At 40.8% G+C, this 17,847-nt stretch overlaps 1 protein-coding gene across 8 annotated transcripts in view; it reads right to left on the bottom strand.

Moving 5' to 3' along the window:
• Positions 1–17,847, bottom strand: part of SLC16A12 (solute carrier family 16 member 12) — a 93,062-nt gene that overhangs the window by 410 nt on the left and 74,805 nt on the right. For 4 of the 8 annotated variants that reach the window (XM_085851500.1, XM_085851502.1, XM_085851501.1 and 1 more), the window contains 2 exons: positions 8,103–8,362; positions 4,167–7,837 (listed from right to left, as the gene is read on the bottom strand). In XM_085851500.1, the coding sequence (XP_085707626.1) occupies positions 7,587–7,837; positions 8,103–8,362 (511 nt within the window). In that variant the 3' untranslated portion in view covers positions 4,167–7,586. Of the gene's footprint in view, positions 1–4,166; positions 7,838–8,102; positions 8,363–17,847 lie in introns of those variants that run through there. The other 4 variants (XM_085851505.1, XM_085851503.1, XM_085851504.1 and 1 more) reach the window with 4 other exon arrangements.

Below are 17,847 nucleotides of genomic sequence, written 5' to 3'. Positions count from 1 at the left end.
ATCTCTAAGTCTTACTCACGTTGTTGTTCTTCATCTTCTTGTTGTGGACTTTTTTGTTTCACAGCTTACAGTTTTCATTGAAACTTCCTGAGACTTGGTGTATATATGTAAAAATTCCCTGCGCAGACAGTAACCATCTTCGATTTTGAAAATTCCTCCAAGAAAAAAAGTTATGAAGTCAAAATATCTCCACTAATGGAAATCGCCTAAAAAATTATCTCCGAAACTAGGCAAGCTTTTTGAATTCCGTTTGTGGGAATCGAACAGGGCATTAGCAGAGATGAATTACCGCACATATCATCCATCACTATGATGTCATATCAATTTTTATGACGTCATTCCTATTTTTTGATATTTTTTGTTTCACAACCCAGAGTTTTCATCGGATCTTCATGAGACTTGCCATGTATATGCAGAAAGCCCACGCGCAGGCAGTAACCATCTCGGATTTTGGAAATTCTTCCTAGAAAAAAAGTTGACGTTATAATATCGCCGCGAATGGAAATCGCCTATACCATTATCTCCGAAACTAGGCAAGCTGTTTGAACTTTGTTTGCGGGAATCAAGCTGGGCATTAGCACAGATAATTTATCGCAAACCTGATACATCACAATGACGTCATATTCGTTTTTATGACGTCATCATTAAGAGGACGAGGATCTTAGCTCATTTGAGCTTGTTATCTCTAATTATGTAATTTACATATTAAGCTGTATATTGAAAAACATCTGAGAGGTGAAATGACAAAACAAATGGCATATTCAATGTTCATTGTGAAATTTGGCAGATTTTGGTACCAAGGTCGATATACTTTGAATGAAGTATGGTCACTGTAATGACGCTTGACCTTTGACCTTGAGGCAAGGTCACTCAAGGTCAACAGAAAAAATGGCACATCGTTTTTCCGATTAGTAGGACCCAATATAATACATTTATGGTGGTTGTGCAAAATTAACATGAACTGCACACAAACTCCAAATCGAGCACATAGGCCCCCCCCCCCACTAAAAACTCAGATTTCCGATAGAGATTATACACAAGCTAAAAAGGTTTGGGAGAAGTTTAATATAAAGAATCTTGGAGAATATCATGATTTGTATCTTAAAACTGATGTATTGTTATTGGCTGATGTGTTTGAAACTTTTAGAACAGTCTGTCATAATAAAAATTCTTATGGATTAAACCCCGTTCACTATTACACAGCCCCAGGTTTGGCTTGGAGTGTTTGGTTTGGCTTGGAGGTTTGGCTTGGAGGCTTGGTGTGTAGGCACCAGGTCAGTCGTGATTATCGCCAACAGAGTCACATACGCTCCATCAAAATAGCTATAGAGCCCCGCCAAAAGTGCGAGTTGAGATAGGTAGTGTGCAAATGATGGACATAAGGAGCAATTTTGTTTAAAATGACAAAACAAAATTTGGAATTAATCAGTGATATAGATATGCTTTTAATGATAGAGAAGGCTAAAAGAGGAGGAATATCTCAAGTATGTTCCAAGAGATATGCTAAAGCAAATAAATACTTTCCTGATTATAATAAGAATGAGGACAACTCTTACCTGATGTATAATGATGCTAACAATTTTTATGGGTGGGCTATGTCTCAATATTTACCTTATGGAAAATTTTAATGGGTTAAAGATAAACATTATGAAAAAGTTTTACAAGACATTGTTGTCTCCTCTCAAAAAGAATTGGATGAAGCTGAAGTTGGATATTATTTTGAGGTCGATTCAAAATATCCAGAAGAACTTCAGAACAAACATAAAGACCTACCTTACACCCCTGATAAAGAAAGTCCAAGAAAAGAATGGTTAAGTGATTACCAACAGTCATTTAATATAAACGGTAAATCTCCAGAAAAACTACTTCCTACATTAAATGATAAAGAAAGTTATGTTTTGCATCAAAGGAACTTGAGACAATATTTATCTGCTGGGTTGAGAGTGAGAAAAATTCATCAAATTTTGAAATTTAAACAGTCATTGGTTAAAGAAGTATTTTGATTTTAATACAAAAAGAGAACAGAAGCAAAAACAGATTTTGAGAAGGACTTTTATAAATTAATGAATAATGTTGTATTTGGAAAGACTATGGAAAATGTTAGGAATCGACAAAACATAAGACTTGCTACATCTTGGAAACAGACTTCAAAGTTAATTAATAGATCAAGTTTTGAATGAGCGGAGGTGTTTTCAGAGAACTTTTGTGCTATTCATTTGAAAAAAAGAGAGTATTGAAATGGATAAACTTATTTATATAGGAACATCAATTCTTGACTTGTCAAAGTCGTTAATGTATGACTATTACTATGATAATTAAAAATCAAAATATAAGGATAATGTGTCATTGTTATATATGGATACAGATAGTTTTATATTAGAAATTAAGACAAGTGATGTATATGAGGATATGATTGATAATATATATATATATATATATATATATATATATATATATATATATATAGATACATAAATATATATATATATATATATATATATATATATATATATATATATATATATATATATATATATATATGATACAAGTAATTATAAGTCAGGTGATGTGTTGTTTTCATCAAAGAAGAAAAAGGTTATTGGTAAGTTTAAAGATGAATTGGGTGGGAAGGTCATGAGTGAATTTATAGGATTAAGATCAAAGTCTTATGCTTTTACGTATATTGATAATAATAACATTGAAAGATGTGATAAGAAAGGGAATAAAGAAAAATATAATCAAGGAAACAATAAACTTTAAACATTATTACAACTGTTTAACCTTAAAGAAGGCAAAGTACAGAAAAATGAATACAATAAGAAGTTATAAACATCAATTATATACAGAAGAGATAAATAAGAAAGCATTAGGAGCTTTTGATGATAAAATATATATTTTAGAGAATGGAATCAATAGTCTCCCTTCTGGTTATAAGTATAAGTGTTAAGATATTGGGTTGGGAATTTTAACAGGGTATCAGCGTCTTTTTACTGATTTATAAATGATAGAACCAAGCAATAACCAAACCAAGGAGTGGAGATGTAATCAGCCTTGGTATTTAACCCTCAACGGCACGCATACCAACACTTACACATTGGCACACTTGGGGTCAATTTGACCCCATTCAAAATGGTCATTGATTTGGTCAATACACAAGCCAAATGTTGCAACATTTGTCAAATATATCATACCTAGTTTGTACAAAACAGTATAAAACATTGAGAAGTTGATGATACATATGAAATGTATTCAATATCTAGTGATATCCGGAACAAAAACAATCAGAAATTAATGTGCGAATGGCTACACATTTTACTAATAAACTTTTTACACAGAAAGCAGCAACAGCATAACATACAAAATTAAAATATGGCAATTTCCATAATAATGAAAGAAATACGAGTCATTTTTCATTGTAGTGTCTCGATTTATGAGGTTCATTGTTCTAGTTACGCTTCGCAATTTGTACAAGTAGTAACAGTGGTTGAATGAGTACCACAAACATATTTGTTGCAATTTGAGCAGACAGTTGAGGTCTTATTGTCCTGTGGCCTTCTGCATAATTGGCATCGTTTCCTGGCAGGACTTCTAGCCTGGCGTGGTCTCTGGATTGCTGCAGCAACCTTTCCAAATTGATGTAATGCGGTCACTACAGCCGGCTGGAGAACATGAACATTATGAGTGTCAAGTCAATCCAGTCGTTGGTGAGGCCGTATGCCAACTGCTTGAGGTATTTACGACCTTGACCACGTGGCCTTTCTGCTATGGCCTGGCCTTACTGAGCATTCTCATTATCAGACTGATTGTAAGAATGTCTGAAATCAGCAGATATTTCATCTGGCTGTTCATCAACGTCAGAAACCTGATCTTCATCTGATGTATCACGGACTGCAGCCTGATCTGGGATGTAGGAATCATCATCGCTTGGATCAGATAAAGACTCACTGTCACTTTCATCTTCTAATAATTGTCAAAGATACATTAATCAGCAACAGAATACCATGCTCTCCGTTGGTTGGCCATGGTTTGAAGGAAAATGCAAATACACTAGCGTTATGAACTGCAGTTTCGATTTCTGGAATATCCCATTTCCAGGAATGAGCAATTCCTGGAACCATTCCAATCCCCTTTTTGTCACAGAATGATACAAATTATAACAGTATGAAAACAATTGGGAAACACCTTTATTGTTCTTTGAGAAATAATAACAATTCCAGAAAAGAAAACGGGATAAAGTGTTCATAGTTATGAATGTAAATGTTTTTTGGGAGTTCTCCCAGCGTGGGTCATATAGACCCCACTATTTTCTCCCGCAAATATCTCCAATATGTATTACTCTATATTCGCTAAATTTTACAGCAATAACATACATATATGGGGTGAGGATAAACAGAGACCATGGGCTGATATTTTTTTACACACAAAAAACCTGCATGTTGGGTCAAATTGACCCCAGGTATGCCGTTGAGGGTTAAATGGGAAACATAAAGAATGTGAGAAATATCAAATAAGTCTTATTGAAGAAATAACTGAGGTCAAAGTAGATAAAACAAATAAGCAGATAAATGTAATTACAAATAAGTTGGAGGATGTAAAGAAAAAAATTAATATCCTTGAATGGACTGAAAACTTTGATGGTTATCAAGTGAACAATGGAAAAACAATTTACTACATTCTCAAAATGATATGTGGCTCAGGAGGTGGTCAAATAAGAGCATTAAGAGAAGTTTATCATTTCATCTGTGCTCAACAAAGATACTTAAACCAAGAACTAAGTTCCAAAGTAATCTTTGTGAATATACTCTATGGAAATGAATGTAATAGGAGAATTAAGTTATTCCCCAAAGTAGAACATGAACAAATATTCATTGGTTTGCTCTTTGAGTGGAATGAAAATATGAAGGGAAAGAAGTGCTTTAATCAGTAAGTCAATCTTACATTTGCTTGTATGGGAGGGGGAAGAAATCACTCTCCTATTTTGGGCTTTTGGGGCTTGAGTCAGAAAGTTTTCCCCTTTCCCCCCATTCATTTAAATGGTTGCCTCAGACGCCCCATATATCACCTACATATATATATATATATATATATATATATATATATATATATATATATATATATATATATCGATATATCCCACCCTCTGCGAGAGGTGGGGGAGACGACTTACGATTATTGCCTGGACATGTGCCACAGTGCAAGAGGTTTACTGGTCCCTGCTGCAGACCAGGAGTTTATTAGCCACAGCAGAAAATATATTTGCCCCACCTTCCCCACTATCTTCCTCTCCCCCAGGCTGCTCAAGAAGAAATCGGTGTTTGTGGTAAATTACAAAGGAGATTATTTCGAGAGGATTTGATTGAGATGTTTATAATGATGAAGGGTGTGGTCAAGGTAAATGCAGTGCAGTTTTCCAGCAGAGTGGACAGTGAGACCAGGAGTCATAGCTTGAGGGTAAAGAAGATGAAAGTTAGGACAGTTTAAGGCAGGGTCCTTCAGTTGGAGAGTGATAATGCATGGAATGGTTTCCCTGGAAAGGTAGTGGCAGTGGAGGGATTGATAGGTTTAAATGGGAATGATATACAGTAGGTACGTGGATGCATTGGAGATTAGAGGAATATGGGAATATTGACAGGACTTGAAGGTAGCTTGTGTGTGGATGGGTGATGACACTGCATTTGGTGTGGCACAGACATGATGGGCCATTGGCCTCCTCCTGCGCCAAAGTTCCATTCATCCATTGGGACCATACTCTGTGCAGAGCGTTGGTGCTGCCTAAGCAGTCTCCTTGGTTGTTGGGCACAATCCTGGATGGGTCGCCACTCCGACATAGTATACCAGCAAGCTGGCACTCATTTTGCCGACCTCGGAAGGATGACAGTCAGAGTCAACCCCACTTGGTATTAATTCAACAGACGAGTGGGATTTGAATTCAGGACCCTTGGGTCCCAAGCCCACCACCCTAACCATTAAGCAAACACCAGGCATTGCACCAAAGTTCCTTGTGTGTTCAGTGACATATTTAAATTCAGCAATCCCATCTGAGCACTTCCTTGTGATTCTAGGTTTAAATAAGAGAAGATTTGCACATTTTACACTGCCGTTCTTCTCTTGCTTGTTATATTTAAAAGGTCTCTTTGAAAAAGCTTTATTATTCCTTCCTTGCAGCTTCTTGCCTCCAAATCTTTTTACCCTACCTTCTCCTTTTACTCTCTTTTCTCGATTTTATTTTTCTCAATTTAGCACACTCCAACCCGCCATCCCACTACCCTATGGCAGCAACAATACGCCTCCCATCTTCTCCTTCATCATCATCCCACGCTTGGTACTGTCACAGTAATCACACAGTGTCACCAAAACACAAATTAACAATAAATGGTTTCAAGTACAAATAAAATCCTCCATGCCAAAAAACTAACAATAAAAACAAGTGCGATTTTTATCACTCGCGAAGAACAAGTTCCCACGGATGGGCTACTTCCCCCAGAATTGACCAATTTCAATGTCTTTTAATACCTCCTTCCACCAGATGGCACTATGCCAGACACAGTTGCAGAGAGAGAATTGGGATGCTCCCCCCCACCCTGAACCCTTGTACTGTGGTTTACATTTTTACTACCTAAACCTTCTCGGGCACACATCCCACAGTAAAAACACCAGTTTTCAATTCATTCTGTCCAGGGGTTCAGGAATGCAGAGAAGTCACACAAACAAACGAGAGCATCACTCGGTAGAGCGCATACCTCCGCCAGGCTGTGCACTTTACGTTTTGGATCCCACTGATAGGTCAGATCTCGATTCGGACCTGAACCAAAATCGAATTGGCTTCAAGTTTTGTCCACTAAGTTTTGTCCAAACTCATCCACAACTTTTCGAAATATCGTTTTCGGCCACAGCTCTCAATGGTGAAGAATCACTTAAAAAAATTCTACTATCGGATCTGAATCTTCACCAAAATCTAATCAGTTATTCCTTGTCACACACCCAATGTCTCCACCAAATTTCGTCCGAATCCGTCCACAACTTTTTGAGATATCCTGTTCACAAACAGCAGACAGGGGTGAAGAAATAACATCCACCTCCCTTCGGTGGCGAATGTAATCATCATATGATGTTTAAACACAGGGTATATTTCAGTATGTTACAGTGTGCGAAACGTCATGTACATTATATATAGTATTTTGGCCACAACTGTAATACTTTGTTTAAAAACATTAAAATGCTGCATATTTACATTAAAGGGAATGTGTATTTGTTTGGGTAGTTGGGTAAGGGGAGGGGTGGTGGGCGATGAGGAGGAGTGGAATTGAGTTCTCATTCTGGCACATGGACCTTCTTTTGCTTACGTAACGGCATTCAAATGTGGAAAAAGACAATCACTTGATGCCAACGTGTCGCAACTTTGAAATGCATAAATCAAGTCTGTGCCATTTGAGGGGACCGAGCGATGAGGTCACACACAAAAACAAAATTATGGCTTTAACACTCCAACCATTTAACCATATTTATCAGTAACTTATGGATCAGTTCCAGGGTAACCATTTACCCTGTTCTAGCAAGTTCAGGGGACTGCCACCTTGCCATGTAGTTCAGAGCATACTGCACTCGCCATTCATTCCAGGGACTGTTGCTTCACCAATCAATCTGGGAAAAGCTGCATTGCCAGTCAGCCCAGGGGATATTAACTTGCCATCTTGCCCAGAAGCCTTCACCTCACCACTAGGCCCAGGGTTTGAGATGACAAGAGTTGCTACAGCAACCAACATAGCACTGGCTACTATTGCAGAGCCACTGAATAGGAATGAGGTTGTATAGGAGTTGGTCTGATCCACCATCCAGCCTGCACGATAAATATACATGTGTCAATACATCTACAGACTTTACACAGCGACTCAGTAAATTAGAGTTACACTTAACTCAGCAGTTGTAGCTTGTTTTGTTTGCAGTTAGTAAACATAATAATATGAGTTCCCTTACAGGGAACTTTGCCACAAGAGGAGAACATTCGGCCCATCTCAGAGCAGACACTTCATCCATTATGCCACCAAGGATGGTCATTACAACTCATACTAGACAACTCTTGATGTGACAGCAATGCACATTACCTGAAAGAGGTGGACCAAAGAGGTAGGGTAGACCATGAATGCCGTACGTGAGTCCGATTGCTGTTGGCGCGAGGTGTGTAGGCACCAGGTCAGTCGCGATTATCGCCAACAGAGTCACATATGCTCCATCAAAATAGCCATAGAGCCCCGCCAAAAGTGCGAGTTGAGATAGGTAGTGTGCAAATGATAGACATAAGGAGCAAGTTCCCTCCAGTGTAATGGCGAAGACATAGCACCAGCAACGACGACGACGGAGAAAACTGGACAGAAATTGGTGCAGGGATCAGAATCTTAGAACATTTAAGCTGTGCATCACTCATGTGGGATCATGCACAAATAAAACAAACAGATCTCTCACCATAATGACAATACAAACAAGAAAAAGAGCAATCAGAAATTGCAGACCCTCGCCAGCACTTGTTTTGTGTGGTGATTGTGCATTGGTGTGTTACATAATTAATAAGAGACATAATTAGAACTGCCACTTTATAACTGCTGGCAGTGATGACCGGGTACCAAGACGTCCCGCTTTGATGCAGCCACGCTTTGATCGGACACCTGACCCTGACCCATGACGTTTTTTATTCATTATTATTCAATTGAATTCAAAATGGGATTAAAATAAATTCAATTCAGATCAATGGAAGACCAAATAGGAACAATCAATCCTGCATTGGAGTCAGAAGAAGGAACCCAAACAAGCAAAAAGCAAAGACTAAATCATCAGGAGGAACCTGGATAGGATTCACATTTCAGCTGCTGCTCCTCTACCCTCACTACCCTCAAACCCATCCAGGCAAAGCCAAGTGAGCCTTATTTAATAACAAATAAAAAACCCACGTAAAAAAAACAACTCAAATAATTCTGGCTGCCAGACCATGTGTCTGATCAAGTTGAAATTTAAAACGTGTATTCCACATCACTACGAGATCACAATTCTGAAGTTTCACATCAATTAATTAAGCGGTTCTAGAGAAAACATTATTTCATATTTTTCTTAAATACAATATGGTTGCCAAACCATGTGACTTATCAATTATTCCTTAACAATCTTGTACACGCATGCCATGGGGAAGATTTACGTGAAGTTTCCCCTTGATCTGTCCTGTCCAGCTGTTCTGGAGAAGAAATTTTTATGTTTTAGGTTAAATCCAATATGGCTGCCAAACCATGTGACCTATGATGTCATATGTGTAAACCTTTTGTTCCTCGTGGATAGGTGGTCATATGTGTAAAGTTTCACCTCAATCTGTTCAGCCATTTCAGAGATTTTTGAAGTTAAAAAAAAAAATGGCTGCCAAATGACGTGACTGATGACATCATCAAAAACATTTTTGTGGACTATTTTACCCGAGATGAACCTCAAAAATTTTCATACTGATCGGATGTAGCGTTCTACATATGAAATAATGATGTCATAACGAAGGTACCTATGACATCATAAAAAAAAATTCACACTCATTCCCCATGAGGAGTACTTGCCATGTGCCAAGTTTCAATTTTTTCCTTGATGCCGTTTCAGATACAGAGGTCCAATTTTTTCCCCGTTTTTCCAACATGGCTGCCAAACCATGTGACTTATGACGTCATAATTATCATTAAAACAAACATTCTACATGAGTAGTCGCGCCATTGGTGAAAATTTTGTCTCAATCTGACAAGCGGTTGCGGAGAAAAACAGAAAAGTTCTGTGCGGACAAACAAACAAACAGACAGACAGACAAACAGACAAACAAACGGACCCAAATGCAATAACCTCTCCTTTGGTGAGGGTAATAAGAATTTCTCCTTGCTCACCACAGGCAGATGTAGCTTTGTAATGTTTTTCTTAATACAGAGTCGAGGTTCATGGAAGAGCTAGAACACAGAACAAATCAGGACATACCACAATGAAGAGAGAAGTGGGAAGTGGGGGTGAGGTGGTGCCTAAGCCTTTGTAGCTTTGTGAAAGGTAATATTAAATGATCCCCGACCCCATCCTTCATGGGTGGAGGGAAGTGTTTTGGCCTCCCACAAAATAGAAAAAAAAAATAATTAGATATACTTTTTTCAAAATGCCAATAGGATTAGAACAGCACTGGGCAATGCCAGCTACCCCCTGCTAGTCTATAATAATAAATGTCAGTGTGTGCCAGTCTGTCTCCTCCATAACTCCAAAACCATGAAACCTAGTGGCCCCAAACTTTGCATGCATAATAAGGGAACTCCAAGGTAGTTGGTAGTAATGAATAAGGGAACTCCAAGGTAGTTGGTAGTAACTCCAAGGTAATGAATGAAAATTGGTAGTTCATTTAAACACCCCTTTGAAGATAATTCACGGCCTTATTTAATTATCCTTTACCAAGGCGTCATCTTTGGTCAGCCCCGAGTCAGCCCACTGTCAGCTTGCTGAGGTCTTAATTCCCTATTTTGTTCAGCCTGCTCAACAATGTCATGACTTGGAACAGGCTGCAATGGTTTCTTAATGATAAAGTGCTCAAAAAATATTTTTCCACTTTCTTCACTCATATTGAATGCCTCCTTTTCATATCTACAAATTGCTGGATACATCGCAATGCTGATAAACACCCGTAGACACCACTGTTCATGGCTTTATTTCATTTTCGCAAATGCGATAAGCTCCTAGAATCTCTTGAATCAAATTTCAAAATTTGAACGTCTAATTGCCTCTGCAGCAGTTCTGACTGCTAAGAAAAGTGTTCATTTGTCCAATTTGGACATTGTTTGACATTCCGGGCATCTCCGAGTGTTCGTGGCTTTATTTAGTTTATACACATGCGGTAACCTCCAGAATCTCTTCACCCAAGCCAAATTTCAAAATTTAAACTTCTTCATTGACCTTGGCATTTGAAGCTGGCCGGTAAAGCGTGCTGATTGCTTTGCTGATGGACAAGTAGGCAATACATCAACTCATAAAGTTTTGATAACATATCATTCAACATGTCCAGAAGTGCAGTTTGGAACTGTTTTGGGAAGGTTAAAGAAGAGTCCGAAAGTTGCGTGCTCACTTTGTTCAATATATGTTGCTCATCACTGTAATGCATCGAATTTGCGAAAACATTTGAAAACCAAATGGCATTTGGTGGAACACAAAAAAATTATTGTCCTTAAAAATAATTGGCTCGTGAATTCAGTGACCTGAAATATAAATCCTCTTCAAATTTCAAGTCAATCGGATGAAAACTGAGAATTTTAGAAATACCACCTTAGTTGTTGACCTTGGGCCTATGTTGACTTTTTAGTCCATGTTGACCTCAAAAATAATATGTGGTTGAATTCATTGACCAAATATGCAACTGCTCTTCAAATTTCAAGTGAATCAGATTAAAATTGACAATTTTAGAAATTTGGCCTCTGTTGACCTTTTGGCTGATGATAACCTCAAAATAATGGGTGGTTGAATTCAGTGACCTCATATGCAAATGATTTTCAAATTTCTACTCAATCGGATGAAAAATGAGAATTTTAGAAATTTGACAAATCTGTTGACATTTGACCAACTAGTGTGGGCCCGTAGCTGCGTGCCAGTATGTGCCGCTTCGTTCCTTCGCTCTCGTAAACAATGACTGGATTGGGGAATTTTTTCAATTAGATCGTACCAACCGTATCATAAATGGCCAGAACTTGGGAAACACCTGGGAAACATACTCAGGTCCCAGCATCAATTGTGACATCATATCAACGAAGAAGTAGAATTGTGACGCCCCCTCTCTCTCACCCCCTCTCTCCCTCCCCTCTCTCGCCCCCTCTCTCGCCCCCTTCTCTCCCCCTCCTCTCTCCCCTCCTCTCTCTCCTCCTCTCTCGTCCCCCTCCTCTCTCCCCTCTCTCTCGCCCCCCTTCTCTCTCGCCCCTCTCTCTGCAAATGTATTCACAAATGTCTACCAAGCACAACAATTAATTAAAACCCTGGGAAAACCAGCTTTCAAACCCTTGGGAAATTCAAACCTTGGGTTATAGATAAATAAACAAACAAATAAATATTATAAAATAAATAAATAAACATTAATTGTGACGTCATTCGTGATGTCATAATACCGTGTCTTGTCATTGGTCGACAGATAAATGGCCGTAACTTGGGAACCGCTTGTCAGATTGATATCACGAAAAGGCACATCCGCGGGTCCCCAGCAATATTCCTGGCGAGTTTCAATCAGATCGGACCGGCGGTCGTCGAGAAACGGCGGTAGCATATAGACAGACAGACAGACAGACAGACAGACACACACAGAGATTGCTGGAATTATAGATAGATGTTGAACTTTTGACCTCAAAAACAATAGGCTTCTTGCTTATGACAAACTCGATCTTGTGGTAAAGTTTCGTGAAGATCAGTATAAAATTCTGACCTCAGGCAAAAAACATAAAAACACACACACACACACACACACACACACACACACACACACACACACACACACACACACACACACACACACACACACACACACACACACACACACACACACACACACACACACACACACACACACACACACACACACACACACACACACACAAGCATTTAAAGGCCATTTTCCCCGCTAAAGCGGGGGTTAGCCTTGCGGGCCCCATGACAATCTTCTCCACTTTACCCTGTTTTCTGCATCTCCCCTTCTTAATCCCCTTGTCCACATTTCCTCTTCCACCACATTTAGCCAAGTTTTTCTCAGTCTTCCCCGTCCTCTACTTCCGACTACACTCATTTCCAACACTCCTCTCACCCAGTCACTTTCATCCTTCCTCAACACATGACCCAACCATCTCAACCTGTTTCTCTTCACAACCTCCATCACAGACTCTATTCCCATCATCTTCCGCAAGTCATCATTTGTCTTCCTCCATCTCAACGATACTCCACACATCCACCGAACCATTCGCATTTCCACCCTTTCCAGCCTTTGTTGCTGCTCCATGTTCAGTACCCATGTCTCACTCCCATAAATCATCGTACTCCTCACACATGTAGCATACACCTTTCCCTTCAGCTTCAACGACACTCCCCTCTTTGTCAGCACGCCACTCAGTTCCCGAAACTTCTTCCATGCACATCTCACTCGAGCAACCGTCGAAGAGTCTGATCCACCTTCTCCATTCAGCATGTCTCCGAGATAGCAAAATGTTTTCACCCCTTCCAGCTTCACACCATCTCCAAGATCCAACTCAACAATTCCTTCATCTGCAGCTCCCTCGATGCAAACCTTACACTTGAATGTAGCTGCCACACTGGTTAATGACCCTCTCACCCCACTACATTTTCGATGAACCCATTCAGCACACATTGTACACTGAATGGAGTTCACTCCGACACCCTTCCTGCACACAGCACACGGCCACTTCCCAGTCCTTTCCACCTCACCACATGCTTTTACCACTTGCCATCACCTTCGTCTTTCCGATATTCACCTTCAAACCTTTTGCCTCCATACATTCCTTCCACTTGTTCATCTTCTCCTTCAGTCCATCCATACTCTCTGCAATCAACACCAGATCATCTGCATACAGCAGCTCCCACGGTAAACCCTCCTTTACCCTCCGAGCCAGCACCTCCATCACAACTACAAATAGAAGTGGACTTAGTACCGACCCCTGGTGCACTCCTACCCTCACCTCAAACTCACCACTGTTCCCATCCTTCGTCCTTACAGCTGTGCGTGCTCTCTCGTACATGGCCATCACTACTCTGATCAACCATTCCTCCACTTCGTCATTACTTCGCGTGGGACCCTATCAAATGCTTTCTTCAGATCAACAAACCCAAAAAACAACTTCTTCCTCTTCTCCATGTACTTCTCCTGCAACTGCCTTACAATAAAAATGGAATCTGTCGTTCCTCTTCCTGGCATAAATCCAAACTGCATTTTGTCAATCTTTACCTTCTTCCTTATCCTCTTCTCCAACACCCTTTCCAATACCTTCATTCCATGCTCCAATAACTTTATTGCTCTATAGGAGCCACAGTCCAGAGGGTCACCTTTCCCCTTGTACCGAGGGACGAGGGTACTCAGTTCCCAATCCACTGGAATGCGGCCTTCTTTCACCACCAGATTACAGATCTCTGTCATTCTCTCCACACCCCAACTTCCCGCTGCCTTCAACATATCTCCCACAACTCCCGTCGGCCCTCCTGCTTTTTTACTCTTCATTGCTCTTATAGCTTCCTCAACTTCCTTCTCAGTTATCTTCTCTGCTGGTCCTAAAACTGGGTTACTCTCGATGTTTCTATCCCATTCATTTTCTACATTCAACAGCCTTTCCATATATCTCTTCCATCTTCCTTTAATTCCATCTGAGTCCACAACGATTTGTCCCACTTCATCCTTCAAGCAACACACCCCCGTCACATCAAATCTCTCTCTCGCTATCTGCTTTGCCATCCTGAATACCGCTCTCTTACCCTCCTCCGAATCCAAGCGTTCTCCAAACATTTTCCTATGGGCCTCCTGCGCCTTTGCAACCTCTTTCTTTGCAGCCTTCTTGGCTTCCTTATAACTTTCATGTGCAGCCTCTTCTTCCACCGTATCCTTTGCCTTTTGCCATTCCTTGAACTTCTTCCTCTTCTCTTCAATCGTCTTTCCAACTTCATCATCCCACCACCATGTTTCCGAGTGCCTCGGTGGTCCTTTTGTCCATCCACATACCTCACCAACGGCTCCCAATAGACTATCTTTCATTGACATCCAACCACTTTCAAGCTCAACCACATCATCTTCAACCATACTCAGCCTCTCTCTTAATGCTTCCTTCACTGTCGCCTCTTTCAACCTCCACACCTTCACCCTCGGTTGGTACTTCACCCGCCGAATTCTCCGCGCACCTTTCACCCTTATATCGCAGACAACCAGGTGGTGCTGCAAAACGGTCTCCTCCCCTGGGATCACCTTTGTGTCCCGGAGGTTTCCCCTATCTCGCTGACGCACCATCAGGTAGTCAATGGTTGTCGTCAACCTACCTGACGTGTATGTAATAAGCTTATTATTCGCTTTCTGGAATTGAGTATTACAGAGCAACAAATCAGCTCCATCAGCAAACTCCAAGATCCTTTCACCTTCTCCATTTCTCACACCATATCCATAACCCCCATGGACTCCCTCAAAACCGTCTGGACTCCTTCCCACATGTCCATTCAAGTCTCCTCCAACCACAACAACTTCCTCATCTTTCACATTTTCCATCAACTTCTCCATCGCACACCAGAACATGTTCTTCTCTTCATCGCTTCGACCGACCTGCGGGGCATATCCCGAGATGACGTTCACCAAGAGATTTCCGATCACAATTCTCACCATCATCAACCTTTCACTCACTCTAGTCACACTCACTACTCTGTCTACAAACTCCTCAGAAAACATTACACCAACACCATGCACGCCTTCCAGGCACCCTTGCCACATAAACTTGTACTTCTGCTCCTGCCTTCCCTTCACCATTCTCACACCACTTCTCTTCCACCGTGTCTCCTGCACACAACATATGTCCACTCTTCTTCTGACCAATGTTTCAACCACTTCTCCAGATCTCCCTGTCATTGTCCCTACATTCCATGTACCAAACCTCAGAAACCGATCTCCACGTGGGGCATCAGACGATTGGTCATCATAAATGGAAAAATTTCCTCCCTTGCTTCGATCGGGTTCCCCACCTTGAGTTTTAACGAGAGGGGGTGAGGACCCCCCGGGGTACTTCGGGCTGTACCCTGCCCATCAGTTGTACTCATCATGGTTTCCTTTTGAGGCGATGTTTTTATGGCCGGATGCCCTTCCTGACGCCAACCCTTTTAGTCGCCTTTTACGACACGCAGGGATACGGTGTACCTATTCTGACCGGGGTACACACCGGGGACATAGACAAATGTAGTTTGTAGACAAAAAACATAAAAACAAACAGACAGAATAATACACGCAACTAACCAATATACTTCAAAAATCATCGATTTTCACAAGTAACAAACAGACAGACAGGGGTGAAAACATAACCTCCTTCCACGTTTGGTGGAGAAGGTAAAAATTAAACATTTCGTTTTTAAAAGTTTCTTCAACCGTTTCTTTGGAGTGCTCGCTTCACCTAAGCCATTTGTCGAGCGATCTTCAAGCTTCGATGGCAGTTCACTGTGCTGACATTTCCAGAGTCAGGAAAGCAAAATAAATTGTATGATTACAATGAGTAAAAAATGTTTTCAGTTGTTACAAAGCAATGAATCACCACATCACGGTAGAGTAGCCGAGAAGTACGCATGCTCGCTCTAAGCTGTTGTGGGGGAAAAAATTATATTAATGTATTTTAAATTGTAACAAATGGAGTTTCAGAAATGTAACTTTTATGCTGCAAATTGAATTGGCTGTCATTTCTGGCCAAAAGACTTTTGCCCTAAATGATAAGAAATGTGTTGTTCTGGAGCAGAGTGACCGAGCTGATAAATGAACCTTTGCTTAGAAAATGTACGAAGTGGCTTTATGTCTAAAAGACACGTCTACAGTCTGGGTGAATATCCCCCAACCTCTCTCTCATGGAAGTATAAAATGTTTTGAAAGGCACATTTTCTTAGTACGAGCACGTGAGGAAATATAGTTTCTCAGTGGCTCGTACTCCTTGGAACTGACCAAGTACCAGGTTAGAATAAAACTCTCTGATGTAATGTAGAAGTGAATTGAATCGGGTTGGTCTAACTGTTAACTAAAATAAGAATAAATGAAATAGAACCAAATAATATTGCAATCAAATGGGGATTCTTAAGTTCATTGTACAAAGGTGAGAAGTGTATGGTGGATAATTAGGAAATAAATTGTTTCACAAGGAAGGACTTGTGTGGACACCAGTTTTATCAGTGTCGATAGGGTTTTTTGTAGGGTTTTATAATCAAATCGGACAAACGTTAAACTCTGTCTGAAGTCAAATAGGATTCCACAATCGACCAGTTAGAATCCTTCAGGAGGACAACGATCACAACAAGGTGGGTTTAAAAAAATCCACATCACTGTCTAGCCTGGGTTTGAATCCCAACCCAGTTATAAACTGTCATTCCAGTGTTTCACAGTCAGGGTGATTCATCAATGTGTGTGCCGTCTCTCGGACGGATGTTAAGCTGGACGTTCCATCTGCCAGAATCTCCTCTATTTCTTTCTCTCTCTCCCACCTCTATCCCTCCCTCTCCCACCCCTATCCCTCCTACCCCTATTTCTCTATCTCCCACTACTATTCCTCCCTCTCTCACCCATATTCCTCTCTCTTCCACCCCTATATGTCTCTCTCCCTCTCTCCTCTCTCCCACTCCAACCCCTCTCTTCCACCCCTCCCCTTCTGTTAAGGGGACTGTTAACAACTGCTGGTTTAGTTTTGAATTTAAAACCGCTTCCCTGTGGCGTCGCATGTAGGAAGCAGATTCGGAGTGAGCCGACCAGAGGGGTGCAAAGGTCGCTGCATGTGCGAGTACGCAAGCAAGCATGCATGTAGGCAGGCCTTTGCCAGGTATATGGGGTGGCTTTTAAATGCTCCCACCCAGTTTTATAAAGAACCCAGCAGTGAAAAATAAAATGTTGCTGTTTGGGTGAGTTTTATTGCCCTTCCCTTCCCCTGCCTTCCCTTCCATTCTCCTCACACCGCATTCCCTTCCCCTCACGCTGAACTTCTCTTCGCATTACGCTGCCTTCCCTCGCCATGCCCTCATGCTTACCTCCTCCCAAACCCCTTCCCTCTGCACCCCCCATGGACATCTCTGGATGGTCTCCGTGTGCTGTATTAACGTGCTGTT

This window comes from Eptatretus burgeri, chromosome 13 (genome assembly GCF_056783735.1).
Source record: "Eptatretus burgeri isolate ZD-2024b chromosome 13, Ebu_testis_v1, whole genome shotgun sequence".
Taxonomy (NCBI): domain Eukaryota; kingdom Metazoa; phylum Chordata; class Myxini; order Myxiniformes; family Myxinidae; genus Eptatretus; species Eptatretus burgeri.
The sequence above is the reverse complement of the archived record's forward strand: the minus strand, read 5'-3'. Positions and strand labels throughout refer to the sequence as shown.